We start from the raw sequence: 15151 nt of genomic DNA on the forward strand, positions 1-15151 counted from the left end.
CATATTTTCTCTTCAAAGCAGTATTGCTTCAACTCCCAACTTCACATTGTGATTTGATCCCAGCTCCTGTGTCTGTTCTTTTAGTCTTCAGTAGAAGAAGTCTAATCTAGAATCAGAACTGTGAGATGTCACCAGAAAGGCACTGAAAATGATTGGCACAGAGATGAAATTTGCAATCTGAATTGGAACAGGAAGCTAGATCAATGTAAATGTTTGCAGCACAGGAGGTGGTCAATCAACTTGTCTCTTTGTGCACTAATTCATAATATGTTTTAAGATACTGTGTTTCATGGCCATGAATCTTTCACAGCTTCAAATATTTATTCAATTTTAATGTAAAAGCAGCTTAAGGCAAATCATTCTACCAGCCTCAAAGAACTTTTTCAGAACTGATGTTCAGTTTTAAATAGATCACTCCTGTAATTGGCTCCTCAAATAGAAGAAATAATCTTTCTCTATTTAATCTGAGAAAAGGCTTTGATTTTATAAACTTGAGTTCAATCTTATTCTGCATAATTTAAAGATGAACTCCAAGTGCATTATCAGTTGAATGGGAAGTGCTGCTGCATATACAATGTGGAATGAAGTATGTTTTAGATTTTGTAATGTGGAATTGCCTGGTTTTAAATCCTATTAAATTTCCTCATGTATCTTATGAAATTGTGATTTTTGTGGTGCATGTCCCATTTCTCAAAGTTTGGGTCTAACCTAAATCTTGCCTTGGGAGCTAACAGATGCACACTTTCTTTTAAAATCTGGAATCTGAATACACTGCCTGAGAAAGTGGTGGAAACAGAGTTGCTGACGACATTTAAGAAGTATCTAGCCAAGTACTTAAACTTGTGTATAAGATAATCACCCTGCATTTGTCTGCAAATCCGAAGAACATTCTCATCCTGCATGTATGTGTAATAGCAGAAGTTGGAAATGCTTCTGTCTGAAGGACATTGGTAGATGAGATGAGCTTGATGTGTCAAGTAGTCTCATCACATTCTTGAGCTGCTTATACACTTGGTTATTCCAGGAAAATACTGCTATAGCCAAGCAGATTTGTGCAGAACGAATAGAAGTCACCAGGACTCCCAAAAGTATTGATGTGGAGATCAATCGTCTGAGAGAGAGGATCAGCAGAGAACAAGAACGTCATGGGAATAAGGAGGAAATTACAAGGTATTTGTAAAAAGCCATCACAAACATATTTCTTTTTAGTCTTGTATAGAACACAAAATCATTTCTTTTATTTTGATCAATGATGTCCCATGCACTTAATAGCCGGTGGCCTTTTATCAGTTAAGTTTACTAACCTGAAAAATTTACTGATTTCTTGCTATGGGTACTCTCCAATTGAATATTCCCAACATTTCTTTCTCTTATTTTAAAATTACACACCTGTTTGTATTTGATCATTGAGTTTTTTCTGAATGAAGCAGTTCAGTGGATGATCAAAGAAAAAATTATGAGCATGCCCCATTAAGTTCTGTCAGCAAAAAAAAACTAGTGTCTGCTTATTATCTCAGCCAGTAATTTGTTTGGTAAAGATTTAAGATTGGGAGAAAATTGAATAACTGAACATTTTGAAATGACAAAAGATGGTTTCTAGAAGGGTTTTTAATAGGTCTTCTGTTGCAAAATCGATTATAATTAAGAGAACCTATGAGAAGTTTTGTAAATTCATTAATTGAAATGTCAACAGGTTCTCGTACAGTTTGAATTTAGTTTTTAAAATGGATCATTGAATAGGTTATTATGTACTATTGTCCAAGTGAGCGTGTCCTAAGACCTCTGTGTACCGCTAGCCTTTGTGTAACTGTAATTTTATTTTTGTGAGGCAGTAAAGTGAAACATAAAGAATGTAAGAGCCAGATCAAGAATGAAGGGTTTTATGCAGCTGCTTGATAAAATAATGGAGGAAAGGCACAAAGCGTATAAAATATTTAGAAGGTGATTGATTAATTTGGTACAATTATTTTGAGATCGATTAATTCATGTGTATTTCTGTGATGGAGTTTACTTATAAATGCCTAATTAGCAGTAGCAATTTGGGCCTACAAGCCCAAGGAGGTGCAGTGCATGAGGTTGCTGTCAAGTACAGTCCACTGGTTTGTCTGATAAAAGACTTGCATCGATTCTACTGGATTTACATAAGAACATAGGGGGGTGGGGGAAGGACTTGGAGTAGGCCAGTCAGCCCCTCGAGCCTGACACACCATTCAATATTTTCATGGCTGATGTACCCATGACCTCATCTTCTCTTTGCTGCCAGTTCCCCATGGCCCTCAATTCTCTGATTTTTCAAAAATGTATCTATTTCCTTTTTAAGTACCCTCAATGATTTAGCTTCCAAAATCCTTCTGTGAGAAGAGGTCCAGAGTGCTTGTATGTTTCCCACTCCCCCACATCTCAGCAGATTCCCTGGAAAATTTATTAAACTCTATGTAATGTGTTTTTGTTTAAAAAAAATAAAAATATGTTTTGGTATTAATGGAAGTAACACCTAATAGTCTGGAAAATCTCCTCGTCTGGCACCACCTAAGTCCCGAAGGTGCCGGATTATTAGAGTTTTATGGTATCCTCATTGCAGTGTGTCCTTCAATCCTATCTTTGTCTTTGGCAGCCTTGGATATTGTATACTCTGCCCTCTCCTTCTCGTCTTTAAAATAAATAGTAAATAATTGAAGGCCAAGAACTGACCCTTGGGGCACTCCTCTCAGTCTGAAAAACACCAGTCTTTTTCAGTCTTTGCAATAACCAGTTAAATCCATGCTAACATGCTTCTCCTAATACCATGAGCACCTTTTATGTGGCACCTTGTCAAATGCCTTCTGGAATTCCAGGTGTACTACATGTACAGGTTCCCTTCCATTGATTCTGCTCGTCACATCCTTGAGCTCCACCAAATTTGTCAAATGTGATTTACCCTTCATAAAACCATGTTGACTTGGTTTGATTACATTAACCTTATCAAAATGACACACACATTAAGCTACTAGGCCTATCATTAGCTGTTTTTTGTCTTCTTGCCGCCTTGAACAATGGAATAACAATTGCAGTTTTCCGATTCACTGGTACCTTCCCAGAACTCTTGAGTTTTGAAAAATTCCAACCAATGGCTCTACTATAGCTGTAGCCGCTTCTCTTTAAAACCCTGTAGGCTAACAGACCTGGTGACTTGTCTGCTTTGGTCCCATTAGTTTTTCCGATATCTTGTCCTTCGTGACATGATTGGCAGAGGTTCTTCCATAGTGTTGGAAATTAACTCGTCAGATACTTCTGTGATGTATCCAGTGCCCTCCATTTGTGAAGACTGCTGCAAAGTCCATTTAATACTATTTATTTCAAGCATTTAGCTTAAAATCATAAATGCATTGCAGCAGCATCAGTATTTGTAAAGAAAAGTAAGACGTTTGGTGTGGGCTAAAATATAATCACTGACAACCTTGAGTTTACTGAAGACAAAACTGTTTATTTTTATTAATGTCAATCTAATTTCAAATATTCAATATTTAATGTTTTTACAAAACTTGGCGTAGTCAAGTTGAAAGTAGATTTTTTCAGTTTTGTACTGTGTATTTCTCATAGATTTCCTAATGTGAAGTGGAAACATGAGCCAGGAGTAGCTTAATCAATCACTTTGAGATTTGTTTCATTGTTTACTTAGATCACAATTGATCTGTCCCTGATTCATTCGACCCATTCCACATATAAACTGAGTTTGGAAGTCCTAAGCAATCAGATAATGTGCTGTTTAAAGGAATGCTTGAAAGTTGCAGGTGTGTTGTTTAGCGTATAACAGAGATATTAGTAATAATTTTTTATACTTGAATTAAATAGGTATATTTCTCTTCGCTGCAAGTATTATTTTGATTCCATGCTCTCTCAACGTGGCTACCATGGGAAAATGAGTTTTGATCATAAAAATGGCACTCTTTCAATTGCGGTGAGTTATTTGCACATTTTGGAATTTTATACATATAAAGAAGTTGATCTCACAATTCTAGAACAAAGCAGAATATTGAAATAGGAAATAGTGAAGCTTGCATTTTAGACTTGGCGTTGCAATTAGTTGATTAAGAATGATGTCATCTTCAGGATATAATCAAGGAATTGGGGAATCATTAGGCAAGACAGTACTGAAGTTAAATTGTGAGCTTATAATTGCAAAGTTGAAAGAATAGAGTAGCATTGAATCTCCATTATAAGAAATTACATTAAAACATACCAATGTTTGCATTTCTATGGAAAAATAAATTTTATTTCAATAATAACTTGCTTTTTGTATGTTAATGTGTTAAATCCTCAATGTTTCATAAATAAAATTTGATGCAGAGCATTAATACATTATACAGTTTTGAATGGCATCTTAAAAGAGGGAGAGGCAGATGATTTTCAGGAGAAAATTCCAGAGTTTGCAGCCCTGGAAACTAAAGGCATACCTCCCCGTGTTGGAGCAACTAAAATCAAGAATGTTCAACAGCCCAAAACTGGAGAAGCCCAGATATCTCTGGGACAGGAGGAGTGCTGTAAGGCTGCAGGGTATGACTGTTGGGGAAGAATTAATGGTATGGAGGGAGTTGAAAACAAAAATGAAACTTTACAATCAAGATGTGCTTAATTGGAAGCCAATGTAATCAAGGGGTAATGGGTGACTGGCATTTGGTGTGATCCAAAGTATAGGCACTGATAACCATGTGTTTACTAAAGATAAAGGTGTGTGGCCAACCAAGGTGGTGTCAGAAATTGACATTTGACGTAACAAAAGAATGGATGTGGCTTTCAGCAGATGAGGTAGAATGAGAATCTGACTCTTATAGAGGTGAAAACAGGCAGTTTTAATGCTGGATATGTGTCTGGTTTGGATGTAATAAGTTTGCAAACAGTCTAGTTCAGTTTCAGAGTGTTGTCAGGAAAGTGGTTAGAATCATTTGTGGTGGGAACTGAAGATCATGGCTTTTCTTTTCCTAAAAGAGGAAATTCCTTATCTGGTAGTGGAAGCTGGATAAGTGGTCTTCAGATGGTGGCTAAGAAATGTGGAGGTGAGTGTTTGACAAATGCTGACAGGGTAGAGCTGCGTAACTTCAGCGTACTGCAGAAACTGCTGTGTGTTTAAGTGATGTCTCTATGGGGCAATGTATAAATAAGTAGGGAACAAACAAGGATGAAGCCTTGTGGGTTACTAAAGGTAATTGTGTAGAAGTGGGAAGAAAAGCCATCATTAGTGATTCTCTGTATAACTCGATAGTTATGAACAGTAATGAGGCAACTGCAGACCACGCAGATAGGTGGATATGGCTGTTGGAGGAGGATGGTTTGGTCAGCCATGTCAAAGCCTGCAGGCATTGGAGAAGGGCAAAGAAGGGGCAGTTATTTTTGTAACAGACAAGTGGGGATGTGGGTTTAAAATGTAAAAGGTAATTGGACTTGAACAGTCTATGGACCTGGTGCTGCAATATTGGATTGGGCAGAGTAGCTCTTTTATTAGTACAGCTATGATGGCCTGAATGGCCTCCACCTGCATAAATTTGCTGTATTTCTGTGAGATATGCAGGTTTGAGAGCTGTTTTGATATTAAAGAAGGGGCAGAAATGTGGGTGTTATGGAAAAGTTTGGCACAGATGTGGAGACAATAGAGTGATCAAGGGAGTTTGTCAAGGAATTTGTGGTTGGGGTGGGAAGTAAGAATGAATGAGTCAAGGGTTGGTTTTCTGAAGGCATGCATGATAGTGGCAAATTTGAATGAGAGCGAACATCATCAGGGATGGAGCATCTCTTAAGCAGAGCAGTTAATGTGGGAGCCAGGAAGGGTGGCTGGCTGGCTGTTTATTGGAAGTAGGAAGTGAAACTTATGAACAAGTGAGATCAGGGAGGACTTGAGAGGAGACAATGAAAGGATTCTTCAGGGATATCCAAGTAGGCAGTATTGACAACGTGCAAGGAAGTTTTCTATTATTCCAACTGGAAGTGCGCAAATAATGTTAAGGACCATTGTGGCAATGGGTACCATATTGGCCCAGGGATATTTTCCTGAGTCAGGAAGTTGGGTTCAAGCTGCAACTTGGATGAGCTCAAATATGCCACTTTTCAAAGTGCACTGAGTTCCCTTTATCCTAGCTAATATTTACAGTATACCTCAGATATCATACCTCTGGCTGGGCAGAAATTGGTCGGTGCTTTTTGCCACATTCTAACAATGACTGCTTTTCAATTACTTCAAACACTAAAATAAAAGAATTTTGGAGACATTATGCAAGTGGATTATTTTACCTTTTTATTCTAACAAGGTGGTTTCCAGTTTGACCAATCATTCACAGGGTCAGTATCATTTATTAAAAGAAACTGCTGGCTAACTTTTACCTTGTTTACCAGATATTTGGTTAGATTCCTTGAGCATTAAAAATCTTTATTCGTTTTTAAATCATTTGTCGCCTGCCTTGCCTCAAGGTTAGAAGAGAAACCACTAGGGATTTTGGATTGTAAAATTAAGAGTTGATGCATTCAACATATTTGAGTGCACCAGAGCAACTTGTTCTATTTGAATTGATGCATTTTAACTTGTGGAAGCTGTTTGCTTTATTAATTCTCTGAGTGATTAGTAAAAGAAACTTTAAATTTTCTTCAGTGCTGAGAAATCTTAAGTGGTAGGTGTGGCAAATGTAGGTTCCAAATGATTATGCTTTAACTATTTTATTTTTTTCTGAATATCAGTGAAGCAATGCCTTTTGAAAAATTATTGTGGCTGCAAGTTTTTACAAGCCTTAAGAGCATGTAAATAGTGAACATAAATATCGGTCATGTGAAAGCTAACTATCTGTGCTTGCTCTGGCTGTTAATATGGGAGTTATATCAGAGGGAAATTCTGAACAGCCATTGCTTTTGATTTGAACCACTAAAAATGGCTCACCAAAATTAAAGGCCTTGCTTGCTTCCAGCCACTGAAGTGATGGAAGAAATTAACATTGATTACTAACCTATTGAGAAGGTTCATGTTATTTGAAAATATCTTTGCCAAGCCAAACCAGCTCAGAGGAAGCATGAACTGAATTGGGAAAGATAAAAATCACATGGACAAAAAGTTGAACTGAGGGAAATGTTTATTAATGGGTTCCACCTGCACAATCCTGCAATAGTTAAATCTGGTGTTCTGAATTATAAAAACCTGGAAATGATGTAGATAGATTCCTGGGGACTTTAGTCATTAGGAATGTATGGTAAATGGCTGATAGTGTAAAATGTTCAGTGCATTGCACATCCAAATGTAAATGTGAAACCTCCTCTTATTTTGAACCTAGTGTAAGAAGATTAACAAAACACAAAGTAAGTGCAAAATGTAAATTAGGAATGTTCAAGAAAGTTATGTAGAATGAAATGGATTATTTTAAAACGAAGTATTTTCCTAACTGCAAACTAACCTTTGATGTCAGCAACAACATGATCTCCAAGATTCTGAATATTTAAGTATTTGCATTTTTAATAAGATGACCTATGGAAAAACCACTTAACTAACCCGTTCAACACAATTGCTTACAGTTTTTCTTTGAGGGCTAATGTTATGCAGCTTTTCTGTGTCATTGATCAAGGATCCAATAGATAAATTGAAAGCAGGTTTTTTTTAAGTTAGATTGGGAGGAAATAATATTTTTATACTGTTTTCCCCCATTAGGAGATATATAGTTTTGTACATCTTGCTCTTTTTTTTGTTTCTAGCTAGATTTACTCTTTGTATTAATGATATGGAGAAACTTGGAAATACTCGGGTCAGACAGCATCTGATAAAAAGTATCAACTTGAAATTCATGTTTTTCCCTCTCCTTAGATGATACCTGACATTTTGAAAATTTCCAGCATTCTGTTTTTATTTCATATTTCCAACATCTGCAGCATTTGTTTTCTTTTTCTGATTATTCTTCATGTTAATGGAAATCTTTTTATTAAAGGTTCAACCTGGTGAGGGAGACAAAGCAGCACTCAGTGACATGCGGTCCCTTTCAGGAGGTGAACGTTCATTTTCAACTGTGTGTTTCATCCTTTCCCTCTGGGACACCATGGAATCTCCTTTCCGTTGTCTGGATGAATTTGATGTTTATATGGTATGCTTGTGTTTAGGTTCAATTAACTTTATAGTTAATAAATTTTAACTTGTTCCCTGCCTAGGCAAACAGCATAAAATACTGGAGCTTGCCCATTCATTCCTTGCAATTATTTGGGACTGATCCTTGGACCACCAGACTAAATTTTATATTTGCAAATTTGCTGGTTAATGTTTTGTTTTTAAATGCTTTGGACTTTTTTGTCAGTAAGCCCTTGTACAGTTTCTGTAATGCTGATGCACAGAAGTCAGTTCAGCTCTTAAAATATTTTGTAGCTTTTTTCAGTGGTATATTCATTGCCTTGCACTGTAAAATTTGGCATTGGCTACATAGATACTTATAGTATTCTGTTTAACATTTCTAAAATGTTGGTTCTATAATTGTATATTATGATAGTGGGTATAGAACCATAGGATGAAATATTACATCTTGTTCAGTCACTAATAGTTTATATTATTAACTGGTAATTGCTCATTTTTGTGAAATTTTTGATAAACTATTATACAAGCATCGTGTTGTTTAGTATCCACATAGATAAAGGAGCATGAATATGAAATTCAAAGTTAATTATGGTGACCTTTCACGTTTACAAACAGAACAGTATCCACTGGTATAAAAACAAAAAAAATACAGGAAACTGGTCAGGCAGCATCTGCAGGGAAGAGAAGCACAGTCAGTGTTTCAGGTCAAAGACTACGTCCTGAAATGTTAATGATGTTTCTCACCCCACAGTTGCTGCTTGACCTAGTGAGTGCTTATAACATTTTTGGTTTTCTCTTTCAAATTTCCAGCATCTGCAATTTTTTGATTATCATGTCCATGCTGGTAGACTATGTATGCTTAGAAGTCAAGAGACTTAACTTAAAATAGCTTTCAGTTGATATATTTATGATTTATAATCCAGTCTTGACGATAAAATATTTTTTTAAAAATCAGCAATTATTTTGAAATAGAATTAGTGCAACAAGAGAATGCATGGGACTCATCCAGAAAACAGTTAAGTTAAAGGCTCCTGCTTGGTTTATATAAGTAGTTTGCTTTCTTTAGCATTTATTTTAAATTTTAAGGAAGAAACGCAGCATTGATTTTGATTGGTTCCATGGTCACAGTCACATTTCCTTTTATTTTTTAATGCATAATTTCAAAAGAAAGGTCTTCATATTTATGAGCAATTACCTTGAGTGATGACTCAATGATTACCAAAATTTACCAAAAGAACTTTACAGAATCAGGTTTATTATCACTGACATATGCCATGAAATTTGTTGTTTTGTGGCAGCACTATAGACATAAAAATTACTGTAAGTTACAAAAATAAGGAAATAGTGCAAAAGAGGAATAACAAGGTAGTGTTCATGGACCATTCAGAAATCTGGCGGAGGGGAAATGTTGAGTATGGGTCTTCAGGCTCCTGTACCACCTCTCCGATGGTAGTTATGCGAAGAGGTGAGGGTCCTTAATGATGGATGCTGCCTTCTTGAGGCACTGCCTCTTGAAGATGTCCTTGATGGCAGGGAGGGTTGTGCCCATGATGGATCTGGCTGAGTCTACAACCCCCTGCAGCCTCTTGCAATCCTGCATATTAGAGCTTCTATACCAGGCAGTGATGCAACCAGTCAGAATGCTCTCCACTGTACATTTGCAGAAATTTGCAAGAGTCTTTGGTAACATACCAAATCTCCTCAAACTCTTAATGAAGTTGAGCTTTTGGTGTGCCTTCTTCGTGATTGCATCAATGTGTTGGACCCAAGATAGATCCTCAAGTTTTTAATAATTTTTAATAGAACTTTTTAATTTCACTGTCAATAGTTTGCACTGTGATAGTCCAGCTAATATACAAATAAATCTTTGATTCAAACAGTACACCTCTTTCCTCTAAAAGAGTTTAAGCAACTGGATTTGCAGGAAGCAAAGGTAGTATTTGAGGCAGTGTATAAATGGGGATTATAATTTGCGGATCATGCTTCTTAGTCTATAAACTCCTGTCCTTGCAGCCCAGGGTATCTTGGATACAAGGTGCCATTGGGACATGCTTTTAGGCTTCTATATGAATCTGTCCACATAGATTTTTAGGGAAGTATCTCATGAGGTAGCAAGTGGTGGCATAGGGCAGTTTTGGGACCAATCAGTAAAGTCTTGAATCAGATCCTAAGCCTGCCTCTAACGTTTTCACAGTATTTGGTGACCAGTTACTTCCCTATTAAACTGTGAATTACTTTCATAACCTGGATGGGTTTAGTTGAACATTGAAGCCGAGAAAGATGCCAAGAAGAAGCTCATTGGCTGTTGTTTTGGTTTGAAGTTAACGTAACTACAGGGTGTGTTCTTTAACCTTCTGTTACAGGTGCCTTGTGGGTACCATAAACAGCATGACACTTTTGAAGTTGATTTTTTTGCTAAAAAATCAGTAATTATGTAAATATGATTTGTTACATGAGCTCTAAACTCTAAACATGTTAGAAGTTTTTAAAAGAAACCATTTGACAAATGTACTTCAGTTTTTAAGACTTAGGTGCTTTAAGCAAATTATTTCTCTTCAGACTGAATAAAAATGTAGCAATGCTCTGTCTGGCCAAGAAAGCAAAATAAAAGGAAACTCAGTAATTTATATATCCAGCCATTTTGATTTGTAACTGGTACGTATACTTGACAAAAAGCTTAAATGTTGAGAACTTAGTCATTCAATGCAGAACTTATTTCTGCACATGAAGGGACTCCACTAACTCAGTTAATTTTAGATTAAATTGACAATTATAAAGCTTTTCTCCTCAATTGTAGGATATGGTCAATCGCAGGATTTCAATGGACATGATGTTGAAGGTGGCAAGTTCCCAACGTTATCGTCAGTTCATCTTTCTTACTCCACAGAGCATGAGGTATGTATTCCATTCTTTTGTGTATAAATTTGCACGTTTCTACATCATGTTTATGCATATATTTAAAACAGACATTCAAGTGTTTTACTGTAGATTTAGGATTTTCTCTTTCCAATCTGAACATTTCCCTATGACAATGAGAAATGTTCTTCTGCACACAAACAATTGGTTTGTAATAATTTCACTAATATTGTTGTGCGGCCTTTAAGATTCAAAGAATGTCAGTAGAGGGTGATGAGATACTGTGCCCATTTTTGTCATATTTCCTTTGATTACAATACCTCCATATCCTGGAAATTCAGAAGCTTTTTCCAACAACCAGAATGTTAATGTATTTACGAGTACAGGAAGTCCCCGGATTACGAACGAGTTCCATTTTTGAGTTGTTCGTAAATCAAATTTGTATGCAAGTCGGAACAGTTATGTGCAGTTCACATCTAGCATCAATTAGTCAAATGTCTGTCTTAGTATATAGTATATATTTTACCTAAAACATCATAAATATAATAATCACTGAAAAGGCTTCAAGCCTTTTCTTGCACTAAGCCAAGGCTAATAGGAATATTATGCTAATTTTGATCCTCTAACCAAATTACCAATAGCTTTTCCATTTCGCTTTCATTGGGACAGAGCCTTTTACGTACTCCACTACTCTCCCCTTGTTCTCACCATCACTCGCGTCGGATTTACGCTTTGAAGCCATGATTACGGCGTGGTGTCGTTCTCCCTCAGGCCGACGAACCGCTTAAAACGCGCAGTGTTTTGGGTGTCGCACAAAGTAGTCCACCCGTTCATTAGTACGAACCATTGTGTGTAACTCTATTTTTTTTAAATGATAGGCTTTATAGAGGTCGGTTCGTAAGTACGGGAGTTTGTAACCTGGGACTTTCCTGTATTCTACAATTTTTAAACTCTTTGTTGTGTTATCACTGCACGTTTATAGTTTCTAAAGTTTCTTCAGAGAATGTTTCTGACTGGAATTCTTCTGATATTTCACCAAAAAAAAGAAAGCAAGATACCCCTGTCACTAAGATCCCATGCAAACTCATCAGAAAATGCCCAATATGTTCTGTTTGCATCAGCTCATTCCAAATTATCAAAAACCTTTTGAAGTAATACTTAATACACGGTGTGCCTAAATTTTTGTTACAATATGGTTAACATGAAATCCACGTATTGACTAATGAAAAGAGTGATTGGGACATTAAATTCCTTTTTGGAGGTAAAGATAAACACAAAGAAAAGAATTTTAAAATCGAGTCACCTGAGCCTATATTGAAGATGGTTTATAAGTGAGTGATATTTGGTGTTGCATAGGTTAAGGGCAGAACTGTGAGGATAAGATGAAGCCATTAATATGTATGATGAGCTAAAGTTAATGGAGGGTAGAGGATGAAGAGTTAATCTGAAGAATATAATCAGTCTTGAAATGATGATGACAATACTAGTTGGAATTCCAGTCTAGTGTTTACTGGAGTGATTCATTGGTTATATTTTTTTTCAGTTCTTTGCCTTCCAGTGGGCTAATTAGAATTCTTCGAATGCATGACCCTGAAAGAGGGCAGACCACATTACCTTTCCGTCCACGGGATCAAGCTGAAGACTCAGACGATTAAACAGCTGTTAACAAAAGTTATCAGAACTGCCGGGTTCCATATATATGAACAGTGTTTAGTTGAAATAGATGTGTGTGTGTTTTAATTTTAAATGTACTTGTGTATATTGAGAGTGGGAAAACGTTACCAGAGTGATTTTCGTATTATGTCCCTGCCATTCTCTCACATGACAGCCCAATTTTACTTAATCTGTGCCAGTTTCTGTTTATAGCACCACTTACTTTAGAATATATTGATCACTTGTGTATTATTTCATAAAACCCTTATCAATTTATAGGTACTTTATGAAGACTTTTATCAGCTTTTTTACATTGCCTACAGGAAGGGAAAAGATGATAAGCCTTATTTTCTTTTGAACAGATAAATTTATACCTTTTAGGCCAAGTGTATGAAAAATATAATATTTGTAAGTTTCAATCCTTTCATATCAAGTGTACAATTAAAAGGTAATTGCCATTTTTTTAAAGCTCTGATTTCTCTATGTGAACTAACTTTGATTACAAAATATAAAACTGTTTTAAATTAAATCGGTGAAGTGGAAAGGCATGGTAATTGAAATGATATGATGCAGTTTGAGATGCAATGTGAACAAAATGCCTGCATCTTAGAAGGCATATGAACAGAGACACTTTGGGATGCTACATACAAAAATGTCTGAAGTTGGCAGGATCAGTTGAAAGGCTATTAAAGAGGCATACTGATTCATTGACTTCATAATATACTGCGTGATGCCTTGTGTTCATTATTATTGGCCACCTCACTTTGAGGAGGATATCATGGATTTTGATGTTTGTGATGAATACTTGCATTGTCATCCTCGTAAATATCTGGGGATAAGTGTCTAAATTGGAAGAGCTTCCCACAAGCCAATGGCTAGTCAAGCAACAGGCTGGTGTAGTCATACTAATTGAATCATACTTTGCAGATGTTGTGCTTGGCTTCTCTATCGTGGTTCCCAGGTTCACCTCATCCCATGGACAGGACTGACCCATATGAAGTCCTCAACGCTGACTGCAGATTCTGTGGCATCTGGTCAAATATGGGCAAGGAAACTATCTGATAACCACCTACTGTCAACCCTCAGCTGATGAATCAGTGTAGCTTCATTTTGAACAATGCTTGGAAAATACACTGAAGCAAGGCCACAGTATACTGTGGGTGGGGGACTTCCATGTTCATCATAAGAGTGGCTTGGTAGCACAACCACTAGCTAAACTTGCCGAGTCCTGAAGGACATAGCTGTTAGATGGCACCTGTGGCCAACCAACGAGTGATTAAACCAACTAGAGCTCATCATCGTCATCTTGTTGCTCTCTCCATAAATGCTGCTTGACTTCCTGAATGTTCCTGGCATTTTCTGTGTTGGGTTGTTTACAACAACCTGTAAAGTTAGGTCCTTAATATATACTTCAATAGACTCAAAGAACAGATCGTGTAAATACAGTTCTAAGAACAAAAAAACAAGCTGCTGCAGGAACTTGCAGATGCTGCTCGACCTGCTGAGTTCCTCCAGCAACTTTTTTTGCTCCAGGTTCCAGAATCTGCAGTCTCTTGTGTCTACAATTGTAAGAAATTTGGTAACAAGCTAAAGGGTTACAGAGTCTTCTGTGGCACATGGGGCTTTAATACAGCTGGTATAACGTATTGTAGCAGAACTATCCCTACTCTATTTAACATCTCAGATTTGTGTAATTGAAATAACATGCTTAGAATTAAGTAACATTTTGTGTTCATGTACTTGGAGATAGCACAGCTAGCTCCATTAATTTTTTTTTATGGTAGTCACAGTGACTCCAGAATGACCCAAAGTTATTTCTATGGAAACCATGGACCTGAGTTTGAACAAGAACCTAAAATGGATGTGCTAGTTACAAGGAGAGACTTGTTTTTATTTCTTGGGCATTATTTTTGTGTATATTTTTATAGTTGTACATAAATTATAATTCTGTAGTGCAATTACTTTGTGACAGGAAATGTTCATAGGCTTATAAGTATAAAATTTAAGTACTAATTCATTCCATATGAAAAAGATCCAACTATTTTAGCAAGTAGCCATATAAGCTGATCAAAATGTTTGTTTATTTTTGAAGTTGTAGGGAAAATCTAAAATACAATAGGAATCTTGCCTCTGGGTACAACTTTGAAGCCTGCAAATAAACATTTTGAATCTGGTGAAGTATTCTGAGTGTTCATTGTTAGAATAAGGTGCTGAATCCTTGGTCTATAATATTATTAGATAGGTTATTAGATATAATAATATTCTTAGATAGGTATATGGAGCTGAGTAAAATAGAGGGCTGAGCCTAGTAATTTCTAGGGTAGGGACATGTTCGGCACAGCTTTGTGGGCTGAAGGCCCTGAATTGTGCTGTAATTGTTCAATGTTCTATTACTGTTTCCTAAATTATGTACTTTCCTTATTTATCCTTAAGTTTAGATTTTTTTTTTCAAGTTTCAAAGAATTGAGGTAAACCTGAACTGGAGTAGAATGCTATCCCCTCCTTATGCCAGAGAATGCATAGTCTGGGCTGTTTTCCAATCAGATAATGCCAAGTTGTACAATATCCTTAAAATCT

General features: G+C 36.5%; 1 protein-coding gene across 1 annotated transcript in view; it reads left to right on the forward strand.

The window, feature by feature from the left end:
* Positions 1 to 14742, forward strand: part of LOC127575496 (structural maintenance of chromosomes protein 6-like) — a 68758-nt gene extending 54016 nt beyond the window's left edge. Inside the window, 6 exon segments of the mRNA XM_052025430.1 lie at positions 1025 to 1213; positions 1850 to 1941; positions 3832 to 3937; positions 7932 to 8084; positions 10863 to 10960; positions 12465 to 14742. Of these exon segments, the coding sequence (XP_051881390.1) occupies positions 1025 to 1213; positions 1850 to 1941; positions 3832 to 3937; positions 7932 to 8084; positions 10863 to 10960; positions 12465 to 12576 (750 nt within the window). The 3' untranslated portion in view covers positions 12577 to 14742.
* The last annotated feature ends 409 nt before the right edge of the window (positions 14743 to 15151 follow it).

Source organism: Pristis pectinata, chromosome 10 (assembly GCF_009764475.1).
Source record: "Pristis pectinata isolate sPriPec2 chromosome 10, sPriPec2.1.pri, whole genome shotgun sequence".
Lineage (NCBI taxonomy): Eukaryota > Metazoa > Chordata > Chondrichthyes > Rhinopristiformes > Pristidae > Pristis > Pristis pectinata.